We start from the raw sequence: 21,528 nt of genomic DNA, 5'->3' as shown, positions 1-21,528 counted from the left end.
GAACCTTAACTTAAACTAACATTTAGTCTAACTTAAACTAACATTTAGTGTAATGATTACTCCAAAGAAAGTACCTGCCTCACAGCTCAGAATGTGTGTTAATAGTATTAGAGAGCCTCAGCAAATGGTGGAATGGAGGTCCCCCCCCCATTTTAAGACAAGAAACCAGGCTTCACCTGTCAGCCCCCTTCATGTGATTAAAGGGCCAGAGAGGCCACACTGTTAGCCAGTACCAGATTTACTCACAATCTAAGTAAGCTACAGCTCAAGACCTCCAATTATGAGGGGCCTCTAGAAAAAGCAAACACAATTTTATATAATTGGTTAAAAGATAAAGGAAACGGGGAATATGGACTCTAAAACAGACCTTATCATTCTCATAATGACAAAGATATATTTGATTATTTCTAGTTTCATTGTCCTTTCCATTAGAATAAAAACTTTGGGGGTGAGTACTGCCACAGCACCTCTTAAATTTGGCATAGTTAAAGGCCTCAGAGTGTCTTAATCCAGTCCGGCTGCTAGCCCTGCTCCTGCATTTGTGTGACTCCTCAGCCCACCTGCTGATTCCCACATGTGGAAAAAGGCCATGTGAGAAAGGGAAGCTCACAGGTGTAGGCCTTTCCACATGTTAGCTTCTACAGGAGCTCAAACCCTGCTTGGGATTAACACTCGAAAAGGGCGGGAACTCTTATAATACTGAAAAGTGCAGAAAGGAGAAGCAGGTGTTGCTGAGGTAACAAAATGACCAGCATGGGCAGCTGGCTGAGGTAGACTAATTATTTGCTGAAGAAGGCATGAAGAAGACATGGGTGAAACTGAGGTTTTGTGACGAATAGGTCTTCCTGAGAGAAAAGTGTAAGCAGCTACACTGAAATGGTGGAGACCTTGCTGCAAGACATGAGACAGAGTAGACGCTGCAGCTCTGTGTGTGGAGAACAAGCAGTCCTGAGGTGAACTCAAATGTGGCAGCAGTGCTGAGGAGATCTACAGGTCTGGTCAGAAGACTCACAACAGTAAGAAAAATCTGACGATTCTACATTTGTGACAAAGGTAGGGGGGAAGGCATAGATATATATTTACAATTTCCTTTCCAGGGCTGGTTTAGGTTTGATGAGGCCCTAAGCTACTGAAGGTAATGGGGCCCTTTATATGTCCAGCTGCTCTATGTCAACAACAAATTGTCGCTGTTTTTTGTGTTGAATATATGCTATATGGTAATTTATGGACCTAACAGGTATCTAAAGCCATATGCCACTGTTGCTGTATGTAGGTTTTATTTTATTTGCTTTTTATCTTATATTTTGGAAATGCACATCCAGTTTTTTTCCTTTAAATTTTTTGGGGGCCCCCAAGAGAGTGGGGCCCTAAGCTATTGCTTGTTTAGCTTATACATAAATCTGGCACTGATCCTTTCCCACATTCTTGTTCTCTCCTCAGTTCTCTCTGTTGGTTTGTGACCTTTCCCTTTGCCTTCTGCTTTTTTTTATTTGTTTACATGTAACTTCACACACACCCCTCACCAAGAAAAAGTCATTCTCTGTCATTAAATAGCTTGGTGCTGAAATATGTCAGGGTGGGATGTCAGGTGAGAAGCCTCCCATTTTGGGGCCTTCAGCCTTTGCCCTGTGAGTCAGCAAGGACTGTCTCCATGCTCCACGAACATAAGCTAGAGTAAGTATCTGTCTGTAACAGAAGAGTAATAATGATGCCCTTCTATAGCAGTGCCAGGGCCAGCCCTATTATTAGCCAAAGTGAAGTGGCCTGCCTCACCATCAGGTTTTAACACACCACTAAAGGGCAGCAACTTATAAATTATTTAGGGTTTATTTGTTTTGTTTTACCACCATGGTGAGGTAGAGTGGGGAGCCATTTGGCACTAAATGGCCTTGAACCTTTGCTGAGTAGTGCTGTGGTCTTGGATGTCATTGCTAGATGCCTATGCTCAGTGCAACTGAGTCAGTTGTAAAATGGTGGAAAGTTTGCACTGTAAAAAGCTATAATTTATTTTGTACTATTAATCAAAATGGGGGAAGATGCCAAGCTAGAGTTGTTCAGCATAATTCAATGGAAGTCAGTTTACTGAATCAGTTCAAAAAAGCAACTTATGGATGAACAGCAAAAGGTGCATCTTTTTACTAAGGATTTCTGTCATCTCCAAGGAACTTTCCAGTCCTCATTTAATTTATTCTTACAACAGCCCTCAGAGGTACACTTTAGACAACATACCACCTCAGGGTTTGTGAAGCTTCGCTATGCTTTGGCATGGTCTGAATGGAGAAAATGTGTTTTGTCCACAAATCAGAATAGAAATGATTGTTTGAAGCAGGTTTGCAAATCATAGTTTATGACAACTGTGGCCTGCTGTGATGACTGACTTGGAAAAACATATTTTTGTCTATTGCTCTACCTGCAAAGGTTTCTGCACCACAGAGATGTGCTACTGAAACTGATGGAAAATGCCAGGGAACAAGCAGCCTGTCCTCAGCTCTCTACCCTTTCCGCAGCCAGGCTTACACTTGTGGTTTCCCTGTACAGCACAACGCTCACAGTGGTTCATAGTACAAAATAATAATTAGACAAACAATTAAACTAATTAAAACCATTTACTTGCAAACAAAACATTACATGAATTCATTCATTGTATGTTTTATATGTTGGAAGTCACCTTGTAAAGCCTTGGCCCTGAAGGACAGTCTAGAATGTTAATAATTAAGATATAATTTAAGGAAACAATTTCTGCAATAATTAAAAGAAGTCTCAAAACTTAAAATGAAATGCATCCATAATGCACTCTCATTCCCACTGGCCCTGCTCCTAGCCCGTCTCAGTGCTCCAGCCACCCCTCTACACCCAGATGTAAAATGTGCAACCATCACACGCCTTTTGTATTTTGCATACAATGGCAATCAATCATCTAGTGGCATACTTTGAAAGTCTCCATTTAATTTGTGGCTGCAATCCAAAGTTGAGCTCAGCAACTTTACTCAGTTAATCAAGGCATATCGGTGAGCTGGGTCTTGTTTGTGATGGAAGAGGGATAACAAAAGGGCTCCCCCCCTTTTTTTTTGCATCGATGGAGCTTTGAAGCCTCCATGATCCCCCAATTGCAAATGACAGTTCTGCACCCAATAAGCTGCTATTTGCAGCCAGAGACAGAGGAGGGTTGGAAGCCCCCACAAATTCTGTAGCTGCAAATTGAAGCCAGCTCTCTATAGCCCAGAGGAACTGTTCTAGGATTTGTGGGCATTCTTTACCGCTCCTACAAGATGTAATGATGCCTACCAACTTAAGCCCTATGCATGCATTACTTTTGTGTAGGGCAAAAGCATGTAGAGTGTGGAGCAGAGTTTTGTTTTTAGCTTTACCCCTGGTGTTGGGTTTTCTATCAGAATATGCTATCAATGGCAGGATATTGAGCAGAGCTAATGTCATCTTGCTCAAATCATATTCATGGCTATATACAGACTTTTTAATACCACTCCAGACTCACCGTGTCCTGGCACTGGCCCTTAAGCTAGTAACAGTAGGTGACTTTATATTATCATTACTTGGCATAAGATAGTCACATGTAAATTTACATGTGGCTACAAACATATGGCAAGCTGTCATCTGTAGTGCCTAAACATAAGGTGGAGTGAAGCATCTGTGGCTCTCCAGATGCTGCTGGACTCCAGCTCCCACCAACCCTGACCATTGCTCATGTGGGCTGGGGCTGATGGGAGTTGGAGTTCAGCAACACCTAGAGGTTCCTCATCTGTTACATAAGGAGATACAAATTTTACCGCTCTTCCACAATTGATCAGAAATGCCAAGTAGAAAGGAAGTGCTATAACGAACCTCATCCTGAGATTTTTACCCTTTGGTGAGTTTATTGGAACCTACCACATAACCAAACATGGATTTTGGGCTGCACTTATTCTTGACTACCTCAGTTCTCATTAACAAATATATTCACGTTTCAGCCAGGTGCCTAGTCTTTACATGTGATTTGTTTCCTGGTAAATGGGTTGGAGTCAATTTTCCTTTTTCTCTGTGGAATGAAAGTAAATGGAAAAACTCAGTGAAGCACCTCTTATGTGACCCCGGTCAACGCACGTCTCAGAAGTTATGACTCTATCTGGAGCTACCTAATGTCAGCATGTATGATTTACCTGGCAAAGTTGTCACTCTGACCTGTAATAACATAGTACAATATTGTTGGCTTGCATGTTATAAAAATGATGCACAATGCTCCCATCTAGAAGTCAGAGTAAACATTTTACATAGCTCCTTGTCAGTGTATAAATGGTTGCAGTTAATCGATGCTATAAAACTTTCCTTAGGGTCCTGGTATTCAGGCTTTGCACCAGAGAAAGCAGCTTAAATCTGACATTTTAAATACTGGTAGCGTTAATGACATAATTCTGGCTTTGGGAATTCCCACTGGTGAAATAGCACACAGTGTGCAATACAAATGTCAATTTTAAAAACACTTTCTGCAGCAAAAGGCAAAGAAGCAGCATAATCACAAACACCAGTACAGTGTTACTTTTATCTGCAGGAAGTTTTAACTAGAAGTTTAGAACACCATTAGTGCCTACATCTAATAGCTTTTAATATTAATGGAAGCTTTGGGAAGAGAGGGAGTCACATACTTTCATATCAAGAAATGAACAATTTGATTCAGTGTCATGAAAATGCTGTGAAGGCAGAAATCCTTAGAGGTGTGTATGTGTGTGTACTTGGAATTGAAACCACAACTTTTATAGATTTATTAAACTCTCCTGGTGAAAACTAATATCCCTTCCTGCTGAATTCTGTGATTTAAAAATATCTGCTTGCCCACACATAGATCTATGTCCCTTCACAGATATCCTTACTGCACACATGGAAAGAAGGGGGTGGGGGAGGCCAGTGTGGGATGCAACATGAGGGGTAAAGCAAGAGGTACTTCATGTTATGTCCATGTTTGCCCTGTATATGAGTAACATGAGGAGGGTCTAGTGATGTGCTCAGGAACCACTTTGTTTTCATAATGCACTACTTTTAGAGCCTTCTGGCTTTGTTGTGACTATCCATGCTCCTCCACAAAAATAGCTTTACCTTCCCTCCTGAAACACAAAATAGTGGCCCTGTCATCTAGAGCTACAGAAATATTGATATATTGCACATCTGATCTACTTTCATTCCTGCCACACAGTTCATGCATGGTCTTAAATTAAGGAATAATTAAATATGAAATAGGCTCAGCAGAAAGTATTTGCTTCCACTTAACTGTGAAAGACAGTATTCCAGTGGCCGAGGTCAAAAGTCTGCCTGCCTTAATTCCTGATGTGAAATGCAAGAGGGGAAAATGTCCCTCTACTCCCTCAATGACTCCTGTATTTAGTTAGTTAGTTAGAACTTTCCTAACCCAACCTTTTCCATAAAGTCCTAGGGTGGATTACAATATAATAAAGTTATAAAAACAAATAAAATCATTACAATAAAAAACCCATAAGTAGAACCATTTCTAATGGAATATTTATGGTGCTTATGAAGTTGCTGTTTTCAAACTCTAGCCCCAAATTTACCTGAGTAGTTACTATAACAGACACCACTTGAGACCTCTCTACATCTTTGGAGCACCTTCCTTTAGCCAATGCAAATCACAGCATTTTGCTTGATGACTAGTATCTCCAAGCAAAGATGGCATAGTGGCATCCAGACTTGTGTTGGGGAATCTCCAGCCCATGGGTCAAATATGACTCTCCAGGCCTCTCTGGCTCTCAGAACTCTTCCTAGGTTACAACCAACCACCAGTTCTGCTTGTGCTGTCCCTAAGTGTTGTTGCCTGGCTGGATTGTGTCTTTCAACTGTGGTGATTGTGATGATGACAACGATATTGATTTCTTACCCACCCTTTACCACAAGGTCTGAAGGTAGGTTACAGCAATTTAAAAATATATTATTAAAATAAGTTTAAAGTATAAAATAATTTTAAAACAAATGCAATGAAAACAAGAGGTGCTATGGAAACTACATAATCACAGTGCCAGATGCACTTAAGTGGTGAGGTTATTTCACAATTTAGGGAATGCCATCTCCTGGGCTATCACCACCTCCTGAGCCTCATATACCCACCTAGGTGAGTTATGGCCTTGTCCAAGTCTGGAATTTTGGGATTGAAAGCTTTGAGAGGAGATTCTCCTCCAGATTAAGGATGTGTTTCAAATCATTGCTGCTGTATATGTACTTTTTCCAGCAACTAATATTTCCCAAATTTGGCTTGAATTTTTTATATATGTAATTGTGACTTGGGGTTGCAATTCTATACCCACTTATGTTGCAGTGCGTCCCATTGAACTCAATAGTGCTGACTTCTGAGTAGATATATGCAGAAATCTGCTGTGAGCTACAGTGTGGAATCAGGCGCAAGAAGAGGTTACAGTCCTAGTTTTTCCTGGGTAGATAACTGCTTCCTTCATTAATTTATAGGTGGTTTTGTGATTGGAGTACTCCATCACCTGTATATGTGAAGAGTAACCTCCATAAGAGAGAAAAAGTGGTTTGAAACAGGCCTTTGGACCAACCTCCCATTGGAGTTGGGGAGGATATTATTACTAGAAAATTGGATTCCTGAACCCCTCTTACTACATGATTTAGGTCATGGAATGCTATCATTTTATTTGAAATTATTGGAGTGTTTCTGAATGGAGCCTGTGAACCTGAAGACATGGAACTTTTTCAATAACTTCCTTATGGGTTGTATTCACTTTTCTGAAATATATTTTGATGGGCCTTCTTAAAAAGGTTGCCCTTCTGCTTTTTCACTTAGGTTCTTCAACTCAATAGAGTAGCATGATATTTCTCTGTTGCTGGTTAAAAATACATTGTTTCTCTTCTATCTTGAACCTTAAAACTGCATCAAAACTAAACTGAAAGTTTGCCATCAGCAGTGCAACATAACTGTATCCCAAAATACTTACAGGTGCTTAACCCACTTATGGGACTTTGCTACAATCAAGGGAGTAATTAAGGTGCCTGTTTGGCTTAGCAACATTCAGATTTGGGGGTTGTGGCTATTATGTAGAAGTAAATGACAATGATGTTGACTGTGTATTATGGTTGGTTTGCAGCCCTAGAATGATTCAGCATTGTACAAATACACACACAAACATGATGGCCACAAAGGCCATATTTAGGGTTTTAAAGGGTATTCTAGTCACATTAAATAAGCCTTAAAACGTTTTTCATTTTCCAAGTACTTTTGCTAGGCCACTTTGTTTCTCTTTTGTGTATTTTTCCTTCTGTCTCTCCCCTTTTCTCTTTTTGAAATGTTTTCTGAAAATATCTTGGTGACATTTTACTATTTCATATAAATGAACACATATCGATGAATCAACCCATGGTCCCACAGAGTGCTGTTCTTTGATCATGGAAGAAAATGTCTAGAACTACAAACATATTTCAAAATCCATAGCTTTGCTCAATTGATTTTGTCACCATCAAGGTAGCTGAGAGCAATTCAACACCCTGCCATTTACTATGACAAAAGAACAGGCAAGTAGGTAACAGTGAAACAAACCTTTATTTGGACACAGTAAGAACAGGCAGCAGTTACTTCACCCTGTCTCATCAAGTCCCTAGTTAAGGCACAGGAGACAGCCTCTGAGTACCCACCAAACTCTGGAGCAGGGTCAGGTCTCTTAGTGAGTTTCCTACTCTTTCCAGCATCTGTCATCCAGAGTACTGGAGACCCCAACTGCAGAGGTGCAGCCTACACTCCTCAATCTCAGATAGAGCTATCTTCTAAAGTCCTTCACCAACCGCCCTCTCCTCCTTGTGGGGAAATTGGGTTTTATTTCTGCAAGGGCCTCCATCCAATTAGGCACCACCTACCTAGTTCAGTGTTTCCCAACCTTTTTTGGGCAAAGGCACACTTGTTTGATGAAAAAAATCTTGAGGCACACCACCATTACAGCCCCGTGACGTCAGCGCGCAGCGTCACGCCGGGAGGGACGCACGAAAGTGTAAGTTTCAATTTTTTTCCCTCCCCCTTGCCGGGGAACCTCCAAGCTTTGGGGGTGGGGGGGGAGGAGGCAGCAAAGCGAGGCAGGAAGGAGAGCGCGGCTTGGCTGGGTGAGCTTTGGCAGGGGCAGGGAATGAGAGCCGCGAGGCGGGCGCTGCGGACGGAGGCGCTGCCCGCCGAGCTCGCAGGCAGCCAGGCAGGCAGACGGCAAGAGCCCCGCGCTGGGCGGCCTCTCCTCGCCGCCGCCGCCCCGCCTCTCGCCGCCCGACTCACCCGCCTCCCTCCAGGCAACATCTCGCGGCACACCAGGCAACATCTCGCGGCACACTAGTGTGCCGCGGAACAGTGGTTGGGAAACACTGATCCTAGTTAATACATGAGTTGCCTGTTTTGTGCTGTCTGCTTCTCCTCCCTGCTGAGTCATTTGCCTTCCTTATCCTGTTCTAGCCACCTTTGCATCACAAACTTGAAGCACTGACGGACAGTAGAAAGTGTGCAGAGCACAACTCCCAATCTTATAGCAAGTGTTTCCATGTGTAGTGGAAGATAATCTTTATTGAGACTAGTAGATAATAATAGTCAGAGAGGGACTGGGGAAACTGGGCATCTCTCCAAGCAACTTTCAGAGAACCTTTGCTTATTTCCTTTTATTAGATTCTATTGTTGGGTAATTACCTGACATGATAAGAGGCAATGATCTGCATAAGATTATCACAGATTCCTTCCACATCATGCAACAACTGTCTGCCCTGGTGTGATGAACCAAGAGATGCATCTAGAGCAGGCCTGTCCCTCTAGATCAGGCATCCCCAAACTCAGCCCTCCAGCTGTTTTGGGACAACTCCCATCATCCCTAGCTAACAGGACCAGTGGTCAGGGATGATGGGAACTGTAGTCCCAAAATAGCTGGAGGGCCGAGTTTGGGGATGACTGCTCTAGATGTTGCTTAACTGTAACTCCCATAATCCCTGATCATTGACTGAGCTTGCTGAAGGTGTTGGGAGTTGTAGTTCAGCAACATCTGGAGGTCCAAAGGTCCCCACCCCTTATATGGAGTAGAATTTCAATGCAGCCTAGAACATTGTAATGATGGTGCATATGTGCATTCACATTAGCTATGCCTGCAGAAAATCTCTTCCATCTGTAGATATCTCTCAGTTGATCAGGGCACATGAGTAGAAGAACAATGTAGTCTATGGACTTAGTCAAATTGTGTTTGACGTGTCAGTCCAAGATGCTAACTGGCCACAAAAGCATGCCTTTTGAGAATGAGACATTACATGAAAAAGATTGGAGGTTGTCCTAGCGCCAAGTCCCCAATGATAAGATCAAATACAGCCAGGGATGGTACATTCCTGTTTCTTCAAACTATTTATAGGACATCAAAACATTTGGATAAATAAGGCTTCAAATAATTGAGGGAATTATTGTGCAAGTGCTTCACACCAGGGGACGTAACCTAGATTCAAATAAGAGTTAGTAGTGAGTTTCAGATCAAAGGGGAGCTGATAATGGGGTTTTGCTCTGTGTGGGGGGAAAATTGAATAAACAGTTGTGTGATTATTAAGTGATCAAGAACTACCAAAGCATTTCTTCATCATGCTCAAAAAATAGGCCAAAATTGCTGGCATCAATAAACCAAATAGCATAACACTGATCAAAATTATGAATAAGTTGATTCTCAAAAGTTTTTCATTATGAGTAAAGTTATTGGAAAGACTTTCATCAGTTAGAAACAAAAGTATGAACAGAAACTAACCTGCGGACAGCCACAGCATTTCTCATTATGTATGAACATTATTATATTTGGTCTTTCATATGCTTGGAGAAATGCAACATTGAAAGTACACTTATAGTTGCATTATGCCAGGACACATTACACATAACCCATGTTTGTTCAGCCCACAACTGCAGGAAAGGGGCAATTCACAGTCACATAATATAAGAACAATGTAAAAATGACACATCCACAGTGTCCCTAGAAACACCATCACTCATAGCTCACTGGTCAGGGCCTGACAAGTGCTGCCCATACAGAGAGTCAGCCATTGAACTCATGGCAGCTGGATCACCTGGATCACCATTCACACAACAAACAAAACAGTGCCATAGTGTGCCTACTCCATTAGCTCCAGTGGCACAGCCAGCAATAATCACTCTGTTGCTTGGCTCTCCGCATTCTTCTAGGCAGGGGTTTGAATTTGTTTGTGCTCCTCACAACTACTGTTTTATGAGCACAATTAACAAAACATGGGGAAAGGAGAAGACACACAACACAGGGCACACTTGCAGAGAGTTCATGCAGTCTACCCCAGGACAAGGGTTCAAGACCCAACCAGACAGGAAAGGCTCTTTTGCTAAGGGCCCAAAGGTTGTGAGCACGACACATAAAAAGATCAGGCATAGACTGATAGCAGCAACACTAGTGGCTCATTTCATAGGACATAGAATTGGGAAAGAGAAGGTGGGAATCCAAACCCCAACCAGGAGACAGATGCATATAGGCCATTACTTGTATGTTTTGTATGCCAGGACAAAAAAGAGGGAACTCCCAGGACTAGAACCTACACAGAACAGTTCCCTAACCACACCACTATAGTACATGCAGTAATAGGTCTCTTCTCCACCTCTATTCCCAGCTCAACAGCCAAACATAGATTCCAGAAGCACATAAATTCCAGAGGCTGCATATGGTATGTCCTTTTCTGATGTAACAGCTTATGTTTTACAGGCAGGGGTTGAATCTAGATTATAATGCCTGCCTCTCTCTCTCTCTCTCTCTCTCTCTCTCTCTCTCTCTCACACACACACACACACACACACACACACACACACAAAATGATTGGGAGGGGCTCTCCACACCTATTCCAATCAGGAGGGGTGCTGCATGATTCATTAATTTAGGCAGTGGTGGCTAGTCCCCCTTGTGGGTGGTAGGGGAGATCATCAGTAGCTAGAGTTAAGAGCCAATGAGAGGTGGAGTCACAGCAGAGACATGTTAGCAGTGGGGTCAAGTTCTTTTGTGTGTTGTGATGCTAAGTGTCTTTTCTCCATAGTATCCACAATCAACGCTTTTAAGTTCCAAGTGTATATAACATGAGGCCCAAGAGAGGCTCTCCTACCTGTGCCATTGTATGAAATTATGGCCTCCCTGTGTAAAAATTTGCGATTGGGTCCTGAGTTTCATTAGTCAGTCATTGATGTGGAGGCAGCTTTTTTCTTAATCCTCCTATTGAAGTCAATGGGATGGGTATTCTTTGTGACGGATTTGGGACTTGTGCAAACTTGGGCCATCAGTGGTGATGTGGCCATATTTTTAAGGGGTACAGGTTAAGGCATGCATATCCCCTCCCCTGTGCTGCCCTTGTCCCCCATCATGCCTTCACCCCATCTTAGCCATTTTGCCAACATGTCAGGAGCTTCGGGGTGCTGGGTATCTGGCATTCTGCCAATGTAACAGTGCTTCTGCCAAATGCAACAGGCAGAAATTCTTCAGGATATGACTGTACCCTAAAATGCTATATCAAACGCAATATAACATAGATATATTTAACATGGAAGTATAAAGCCCATTCTTAAAAAAGAACATTAAAGAGGCAAGCCTCTACAAGTTGACAAATTATTAGCATTCTCTTCCTGCAAAGGAACAATTAAAGAGACTATGCCTGAAATAAAACTAATTAACAATGACATTCTAAGTAATTAAAATACCCATTACCCTACATATGAGATTTTAATTGATACTCAATTAAAATCTAAAAACAGTTATACCTGTACATAGTCAAGAAGTTATTCCTGTACATCATACATTGCCACCCAATATACCTAAACTTTCCTATGTGCTTTGCTGGAGACGATTCCTTTTTCTCACAGGTGAGTATTAAAGGGATGATGTAGAAGCCTGCTTTATTATGAAAATAAAACAGGCTTCTAAAATTTATTCTTAAAAATGCATAATCTGCCATTTAATCGCAGGGTATCTTAAATATTTTAAAAGATGAGAAATCCATTTTGATATTAATATCACAAAATCAAGATTAATAAAATCTAAGGGATTGGAGGAATAAAAAAGGCTGAATAGCCCTTCTAGAAAGTGCAAAATACTGGATGTGGCAAGCCTCCTTGAAATGGAGTTCCTCAATGCTACCACTGAAATGCCACCCTGTTTCATACAGCCATCAGACTAACCTCAAATGAAGGAGGCATGCTGGCCAAGGAAAGTCAGTGATGATATGGTATCTGTGAAATCCTATCCACTGGTATGCAGAGATTCTCAAAGAGATCTTCATTTGAGAAAGGATTTTTCTTTTCAGTATTGAAGAGGTAGCAAGTAACCATTATTAAGTCAGGCATTTCTTGCCACATGACAGCGAAGAGACATTGTATTGCATGATGACTCATGAAACCCTTTGAAACTAATATTTGTTTGGACTGTTTATGTGATTTCTTGAAACAGCACATCATTGACCTTGATTATGATGCTCATTCTAGAGATGTATCTGACACCTTTTGCATCCTTGCAAAGATCGTCAGATGTACTGTACTATTTGAAAATACAATCTAGCCATGGAAATATAGCTTGATTACTGTAGCATCTCAGTAACAGTTACATATCAAGCTCTGTAAACAATGATGGTGGTGGTGATGATGATAATGCTGCTCTGGGTTCTCACCAAAGAATCAGATCTAGTATGATTGCTGCATTTTTGTTGTGAAAGGTAAAGAGACCCTTGACCATTAGGTCCAGTCGTGACCGACTCTGGGGTTGTGGCGCTCATCTCGCTTTATTGGCCGAGGGAGCCAGCGTACAGCTTCCGGGTCATGTGGCCAGCATGACTAAGCTGCTTCTGGGGAACCAGAGCAGCACACGGAAATGCTGTTTACCTTCCCGCCGGAGCGGTACCTATTTATCTACTTGCACTTTGATGTGCTTTCGAACTGCTAGGTTGGCAGGAGCAGGGACTGAGCAATGGGAGCTCACCCCGTCGCGGGGATTTGAACCGCCAACCTTCTGATCGGCAAATCCTAGGCTCTGTGGTTTAACCCACAGCGCCACCTGCGTCCCATATCTTTGTTGTGTACTGAACTCTAAAACTGAGCTCTGTATTACAGAATATCTAAATAAAACACCTACCAAATATTAAAAGTGCCAGCACAGACCTTTCCATGCAACTGATACCAGCTGCCGGATGGTTACATAATACTATTAGTTGGGATCAGAAGACTCGTAAAGAAATCTTGAATAAGAAGCAATTCTTGAATTACAATACCTTTAGCTGAGTTGATCTGCATGACCATGTTACTACACACCACAAGGCTGATAATATTCATCTTTCCACTTGGCAACATGATACAGGAAACCTGTTTTCTAACTAATCAGATGCATACCATCGAAAGTTACTACCCTTTTTTAAATGAGTGGTGTCACAACTGGCCACAGCCAGACAAGATGTATTAAAAAGGTAGCCTGCGGTACTAATCTCATGGAGTAAAATCCTTTCCCAAAGAGAGAGGTCTATGGAGTAAATATTGCCTTCAAATTTTAGATCTGACTGATGCACCATATTTAATTTACAGTGATACCTCAGGTTACAGATGCTTCAGGTTACAGACGCTTCAGGTTACAGACTCCGTTAACCCAGAAATAGTAACTCGGCTTAAGAACTTTGCTTCAGGTTTTGAACAGAGATTGAGCAGCGTTGGCACGGCGGCAGCGGGAGGCCCCATCAGCTAAAGTGGTACCTCAGGTTAAGAACAGTTTCAGGTTAAGAACGGACCTCCGGAACAAATTGAGTTCTTAACCTAAGGTACCACTGTATCTGTTTTTATTACACATTTGCATCCTGTCTTTTAGGCTAAACAGATCTAGGTGGTGGAAAACAAACATGCAGGGGCGCCGACTTATAAAAAATATTGGGGGGGCCCATACCGGGGTCCTGCCGCTGGTTCGCTCGGGTAGCCGGGAGAACGCAGTTCGAGGTGGCGGTGTTGGGGAGAGACCCTCGCTCAGGGCGCCACTAGACTTGGCGGCCGGCGGCCTATCTGGGGGGTTTTGGAGCGTATTTCGGCGGAGCGATTGGGGAGGAGGGGGCTTGTTGCCGGATTCTTCAGCTGGGCCGGAGATCCGCTGCTGGGGGGTCCCTGGGCCGAGTTGTGAGCACGGCCTGCTGAAGGGAGATCCAGCCGATTGCGCGTCGGGGACGGCCGGGGCTCTCCGGCTAGGGCGCACGGCTGGCTGGCTGGCGAGGGAGCAGGTGGGGAGGAGGCGGGGGTCCTCACTCTCTTAGGAAACGCGCCCGCGCGCCCGATTGCCACGAAGTCCGAAGGGTGCGTGTGTGGAATTAAAAAGCAAAAACGAGATACGGGCAGGGCAGGCAAAGAGTTTTCTGCAAGAGGATGGAGGGCAGGTTGAAGAGAAAATCACTCAGGATGAGACAGTCAAATCAGCCATGATAAAATGGGCTCAGGATATTGGGTATAACATCATGTTTGAGGACTGGGAAAGGTTATGGACCACCGGAATGAAATTCACGGCATGTAATGCCTTGAAGGAAAATATTATGAAAATGATTTATAGGTGGTACATGACCCCAGTCAAGCTTGCAAAAATATATCACCTGTCTGATAATAAATGTTGGAAATGTAAGGAGGCTGAAGGGACATTCTTTCACCTCTGGTGGACTTGTCCAAAAGTGAAGGCCTTCTGGGAAATGATCTATAATGAGTTAAAAAAGGTATTTAAGTATACCTTCCCCAAGAAACCAGAGGCCTTCCTCTTGGGCATTGTTGGCCAGAAAGTGTTAAAGAAGGATAGAACTTTCTTTATGTATGCAACTACAGCAGCAAGAATACTTATCGCAAAATATTGGAAGACACAAGATTTGCCCACACTGGAAGAGTGGCAGACGCAATTGATGGACTACATGGAACTGGCTGAAATGACTGGCAGAATCCGAGATTTGGGAGAAGAAACAACGGAAGAGGACTGGGAAAAATTTAAGGACTATTTACAAAAACAATATAAGTTGTATGAATGTTAAAAATTTACACGATTCGGAAACTATAGCTTCAGCAATTAGATTTGGGAAACAGGAAATTATATTTTAAGTAAGAAAAGGTCAAAATCTAAGGTAATACTATGTTTAATTTAAGATATAAGTAACTGATGAAAAGTATGTTAAATTTAGAGGTATAGTATTTGAAAAGTACAAAATAAGGTACGAAACAAGGTAATAATTTGCTGATATCTTTATTATAAAGAATGCAGGGTAAGGGAGATGCGAGGAAGTCCAGTTAGTTATATAAAAAATGTATTGAATGGTTGGTTTTCTTTTCTTCTTTTTCTTTTTTCTTTTTCTTGTTCTTTTACTTTTTTCTTCAGTGTATGTTTCTAACTTTGTATTTGAAAACTTAATAAAATATTTATATATATAAAAAAAGAGAGAGAAAATCCTTTCGCTTTTCTGGGGCGCAGGGAAGTCTCAGAGCCGGAGGTTGGGGAAGGGACCCCCTTTGCTCTGCCCTCTTCTCCCGTCTTAGATTCGCATGGGGGTCCCCGCCCGAGCTTGCCTGGCCACTGGGCCACACAAGGGCCGCGCTCTACGCGGCACACCTTGCTAGCCGCGCAGCTGTCCTCCGCGGCTGCGGAGCGGCCCTGCGCCGGTGCCCAGCCCCTCTGGGCACCCGCTGCGCTGCCAATGACAAGCGGGCGACGTCGCGGGCGGGGAAGGCGTCGCTTTCTTTCCCGATCCTGCATCCTCCCAGTCTTCCAGCCCTTTTTTGGGTTGGAAGCTCGTCTCGTTCGCCCTTCTCCTTTCTTCACCCTGCGCGCAATTTTCCTCCCTCGTCTCCCTCCTCATTTCTCCTTCCTGACTGACTGACTGACTGACGGGCTTGGGCTCGGGCTCAGGCTCCGGGTTGGGCTCGGGCTCCGGGTCGGGCTCCGGGTCGGGCTCAGGCTCGGGCTCGGGCTCGGGCAGCCACAGCGTCGGCGGTGTTGGCGATCGGCGGCGCGGGGGGATGGCCCTCCCGGGGGAGCCGGCGCTGCTCAATGGGGTTGCCAAGGAGACAGGCCGGCCGCCCTCCTCCCCCGGCCCGGCGCCCCTCGCCGCGCCGGTGCCCGTTATCGAGCTGGTGCGCGCCGGGCGCCCTATAAAAGCCGCGGACGCGCCCACCGCCGCCCGAGATTATTGGGGGGGCTGAGCCCCCCCAAACGAATTTTTGAGGGGGCTCGGGCCCCCTCAAGCCCCATGGAGTCGGCGCCTATGCAAACATGCAAAAACCATAGTACAAAATTAAACAATCAAAGCCAAGATATAGATATAGATGATATAGATATAGATATAGATATAGATATAGATGATATAGATATAGATATAGATTAGATATAGATATAGATTAGATATAGATATAGATATATTGCAATGAACAGCAGATCAAGGAACAGGAAACTAATTAGATTCCCCTGCTGGAAACAAGCAATGGGAATAGGAAATCCAGAAAATGCCAACCTATGATGTGATTCCTGCTTTGCATGAGGTTGGACTAGATGGCCCTTGGGGTACCTTCTCATTTGACCATTCTAGGATTCTTTAGTTGGGATTCCTGCCTTGCAGGGGGTTGGATAGCTCAGTTGGTATAGTATAAGACTTGGGGGTTCGAGCCCCATGTTGGGCAAAATATTTCCTGCATTGCAGGGAGCTGGATTAGAGGACTCTCGGAGTCCCTTCAAATTCTATGATTCTATGACAGTTTTGGGAAGGGGGAGCATCACATCAGTATCTAAGATTTAGGCCAACACCTAAAGATCAGCAAACCTCAGGAGGTTATTTCCATAGCCGTGGTGTCAAAGCTAAGAAGGCCATGTCCTAGCAGAACTTTCCACTGTAATTGTGGCAAACAAGATCTCAGAGGAAGGTCTTAAGGTGCATCCATGCTATGTGGGATAATACACCATTTAAGGTATCCTGGAGTATATTTGGGATTAGGAAGCAATTTTCTCCTCAAAGACTAAGATCATGGAAGTAAGGTGCTTTTATTTCTGTGTTTATCTATAGCCAGTCTGTGGTACCGCTGACTTGCTTTAATTATTTGGGAATGTGTTTATAAGTTTTTGGTGGCACACTTTTTGGAATGTTGTAAACTGTAAGTGGCAATCTCTTTGAGCTGCCTGAGTGTGGGAAGCAGGATGAAGATGGATAGAGTGATTGAGTCTGGAAAAGAAACTTTAATATCTGTCTGTCCATCTCCATCCTGCCCTCCATAATCAGGCAGCTCAACAAGATTGCCTCTTAAAGTTCACAACATACCAATAAAAGCTCTGTGATTCTGAGACGTTACCGTAAAGCACATGCCCTATCCCATGCTCAAAAGTCTCAGCAAGCTACCTCCAAAAGACATGAATGGCCATTTTTTGCCAGTAAGCTCTAAAAAGGCGAGGTATGTAAAGGTATAATGTTGGTGTGATGGTAGCAGCCCATTGTTTTAAAATAAAAGTGGCCATCAGAAAGATATACTGTATGGTGGGGGGAAATTCATGTGGACCAAGGGATAGACTGAAGTGGTTGCTGGATTTTATTTTGCCTGCTTGAACTTTCCCTACCAACACGCCTTCCCCAGCTGTTTTTCTCCTGATCATTCTCCACTGAGAGAGAAGCAACTACAGGGAGATTTCAGGGTTTGGCAGAAGAAAAATTCAGCAGCACCTACTGTCTGCCCTCCACTTCAAATCCTCCCCTCACCCACTTTCTACCTGTCCAGCAGAACTTGCATTCTAACAGAAGGGCTGGGGTGTCCTCATGTTTATTTAGACTTTGAGTGAGGGAGTAGGTCATGTTGCTCCCATGCCATTTTAATATCTTTTGTTCCTTAACTGCATTTTGCTTGGGCACCTTTAAGTTTCTTAATTTAACCTTAACCTTAACCCTAGCATTCATCATGTTATGATAACCAAGTTATCTTTGATTCTGATTAGTGTTGTGTGTTCATGTGTGTATGCACATGTGCACAATTTCTTCATTTTAAGGGCATCTGCCCCAAGATCTTGTCACTCAGATAAATAAATAAAAACAAGCTCTCTTGGACTTCGTTTTTTCTTTGATCTCCATTGCTGGATTTTCTTTGTGTGTGTGATTTTTATTCCACAGTCTCAGCATTATTTGCAAGATGGATTTGAGTGACTGAACTGCAGAGTTTTTGTTTGCTTAACTTGCTTCAGTGCAGCTGATACAGACTATGTAGCTCTTTTTGTCATCTACCCATGCATGCAAAGTTTAAAACAGGGCAGTTTTGAATTCTGACTAACTACTGACCTTATCGGGAGACGAATCCCCTCACAGTTTTATTGCTGTTGCCATTGGTTATGATGCTCCGTAGCAGGCAGAGGCAGCAACTGATGCTGATGCTGATGGAAAAGAAAAGGTAGTGGATGGAAGGGGGGGGGGAGAGAGGCTGAGGTGTTGTCAGGGATTGGCTGCCTGTAATGTCAGTCGGAGCCGTGGGCCCCAGCTCTTCCGCTGCTCCAGCTCTCCCCGAACAGCTCCTAGAGAGAACTAAGGCGTGCGGAGTGCTGATGACCAGCACCATGCTTCTTATGCTTGGATCTTAGATTTCCTCCCTCCCCAAACACTGGTTAATAAGTCCTCCTCGTGCATCAGCATCCTAGGCAGAGAGAAGGAAACAAAAAGGAAAAGAAAGAAAGGGAGGGGGGAAGGAAGAGTGAATCTTCAGCCAAGTGGATAAGATCAGCAAAAGAGTCAGAGAGAGAGAGAGAGAGACTGGGTGCTTTGCTTGCACAGCGGCAAAGTGGGAATTTAAAGAGCTGCGGTGAAAAAGAGCCCAGAGATTCCCCAACCACAACACAAGGCATAACCTCGCAGAATTACAGAGCCAGGTAGAAATGACATCAACTGGCAAAGAAGGCAGCGGAGCTCAGCACGCACAATATGTTGGACCGTACCGCTTGGAGAAAACCCTGGGCAAAGGACAGACAGGTTGGTTCTTATGCAGCAGGAGCAGCCCTAGGGATAAGGCAGCAGTCGCTGAGATTATGGAGATGGGAGAGTCTAGGCTCTCTGGCCATTCCTTGTCTTTTGCTGTGGCATCTGATAAATAATAGCTTGACTTTAAGGTGGTTCTTTTTTGCTCTGGCTCTGGGTGTGTGTGTGTTTTGTTTTCGTGATTTATATCTTGTTTTAACAAGTCCAGGTTGCTTTGTGTGGATCACTCCTGGAAAGGGGTGGTGTTCTGATGACAGTCAAAGTGCGTGTGGGGAGGGGCTGATTGAGTGGAGGGGGGGGACGCGAAGGAAAGATGCTCAGCGGCTGGTGAATTTTGCTTTGATTCAGTGCACCACTTTCCTTTCCTTTTTTAAAACTAGAATTCAGTTGAATTGGGAGGCACATAAGGGACAACGAAGAAGAGGGGGAGGAAGCTGGAAGTCACCAGCAGTGTTTTATGACATCATGATTGAAAAGGGTGTAGTCCTTAAGGTGCAGTTGGTGGAGGTGCGGTGGTTTGGGGGCCAGGAGGGGGAAGAGACTATGTGAATGTATGATACTGCCTTTGCTGGTTATTTGGAAAGTGTCCCTGGCACTGTCAAAACAGAAAAAGTATTCAGGAGCAAAGAAACAAAAAAAGCCATAATCCAAAAGCCTGCCTTGTCTATGCTGTTTTCTCTTAATCTTACTATATATTTTACTGCTGATTTAAGAATCCATGTCCAGCAGCCAGAGGTCTGTTGTTGTTGCCTGAAAGGAACAATAGCAAGAAATATTAAAAGGAGGAAATGTAGTGCAAGGCAATAGCAGGGAGCAGGTGCTTTTGCCCTACGTGACATAATTAGATCCCTTCAGTGCATTCAAGATTGGGACTCACTGGTTGCCTGCTTTGGTGGATTCACTTCAAGGGCAGGGAAACAGTAATTGCAAAGAAGCGACCATTGCAGAAATGTTAAATCTCTGTCCACCAGACTTTCCTGATTTGTATCCCCTTTTGGCGTTTTGGTAACAGGTGCGGTGGGCAATCTTGTCTTGCCACAAGATTTCAATGAGCAACCCTAGAAGTGAATTTAAGACTCTTCAGCTTAGCATTTTTGGAGCAGAGTATATGTGTGTGTGATTACACACACACACACACACACACACACCCCAAATTGCTCTCCTTTGCTCCTTGTTGATATTAAGTGTTGTTCATCATGGTGGGACAATAAAACATGGTGCATTGTGTTTTGCTTTTTAAAAAAGACAGCCGAGCTTTGCCCATCTGTTGTCTAAAGGATTTAATAGGCGTTTCCATCCCCAGCTGCTGTCTGTGTTCTTGCTGCCCTGCATGGCAGCAGCTCTGCAGTCCCCGCAATTTTCTTAGGGACTGAGTTGAAATCCAGATCTTTCTCTGAAAGGGGCCAAGCTTTTCTTCAATGATTGATTGTGAAGCTCCCCTCCAATTCTTTTTCATCCTCCCTCTCAAACCCCATAGCAACCACTTTTAGATAGGAATGGTTATGAAAATGGCATTGCTTTAAATGGGAAAGCGACTTTTATTTATTTTTATTTAAAAATCATCCTCCTCCCTGTATGTTCTGCAGTAGCTTCATGCATCCGTTCACCTTTATTCTTCACAATGATGAGTAAAAAAACAACAACCCCAAACCCTTCCTCCAACCAACCTGATTCCCTGTGTAATATATCTTGACATGAATAAGGAGCCGAGGGAGGGGGGGAACTCTCACCAAAATGATTGCAGCATCATGGGTACACCAATAAAAATACTGAATGTTGTGTCCAGAGGTGATCTCTTGCCATCCACTCTTGACTGGGGGCATCTAAGAGGCCCTAGATTCAGTCTTACTCTGTTGCCACAGTTTTTGCCTTGTACCATGAGAGGTCTTTCACTCTGCCCAACTGCCATGTACAAAAAGTGTATGTTATTGCAAATATAGCTACATTTCAGACTAATCCTATGCATGTTTTCTCAAAAGTAAGTCCTACTGAGTTTAACAGCACAGGATTTGTAACCGAGTGAGCAAGCATAGGATTGCAGCCTTCGAATGTAAACCACAGAGTGTGGTATTATGCTTCCCAAGGGTTAGCTGCAATTTCCCCTCCCCCTCCCCTTGCTAATCTTCCTATCTTCCTCCTAAGTGATTAGAGAGTGAGAGAGATTGGGGGGGGTGAGCAAGTGTGTGTGTGTGTGTGTTTTCGTTCAGAGGTTTCATGCTGTCTGCCTTTGCAGATCTTTGAGGAAATCATCTAGGGCTAGGATTGTTCTTCATGATTTTACATCTAATTATAGATGACCCTCTAGTCTTTCCATTCATGCACACACTGCAGTGATACAGAGAAGAAAATCTAAAAGCCTAAAGAATAGCTGCAGCAGACTTATGCACTCTTACTTGGGAACAAGTCCCTTTGACGTAAATGAGACTTCCTTCTGAGAAAACATGCACAGGAACTGAATGTTTTGTTTTCTGTTCCCCATACTCACCTTGATATACTTAGGAACGATAAACACCGGCATCTTCATTCCTAACCAGAGCT

The 21,528-nt window shown here is 43.5% G+C and overlaps 1 protein-coding gene across 15 annotated transcripts in view; it reads left to right on the top strand.

Annotated features, from left to right (window-relative positions):
- The first annotated feature begins 772 nt into the window (after window positions 1–772).
- Window positions 773–21,528, top strand: part of BRSK2 (BR serine/threonine kinase 2) — a 409,910-nt gene continuing 389,154 nt past the window's right edge. For 3 of the 15 annotated variants that reach the window (XM_081205137.1, XM_081205136.1, XM_081205135.1), the window contains exon 1: window positions 18,422–18,984. In XM_081205137.1, coding sequence (XP_081061263.1) covers window positions 18,891–18,984 — 94 coding nt within the window. In that variant the 5' untranslated portion in view covers window positions 18,422–18,890. Of the gene's footprint in view, window positions 1,017–18,420; window positions 18,985–19,041; window positions 19,122–21,528 lie in introns of those variants that run through there. The other 12 variants (XM_081205129.1, XM_081205128.1, XM_081205127.1 and 9 more) reach the window with 8 other exon arrangements.

Source organism: Podarcis bocagei (genome assembly GCF_964188305.1).
Source record: "Podarcis bocagei genome assembly, chromosome: 1".
Lineage (NCBI taxonomy): Eukaryota > Metazoa > Chordata > Lepidosauria > Squamata > Lacertidae > Podarcis > Podarcis bocagei.
The sequence above is the reverse complement of the archived record's forward strand: the minus strand, read 5'-3'. Positions and strand labels throughout refer to the sequence as shown.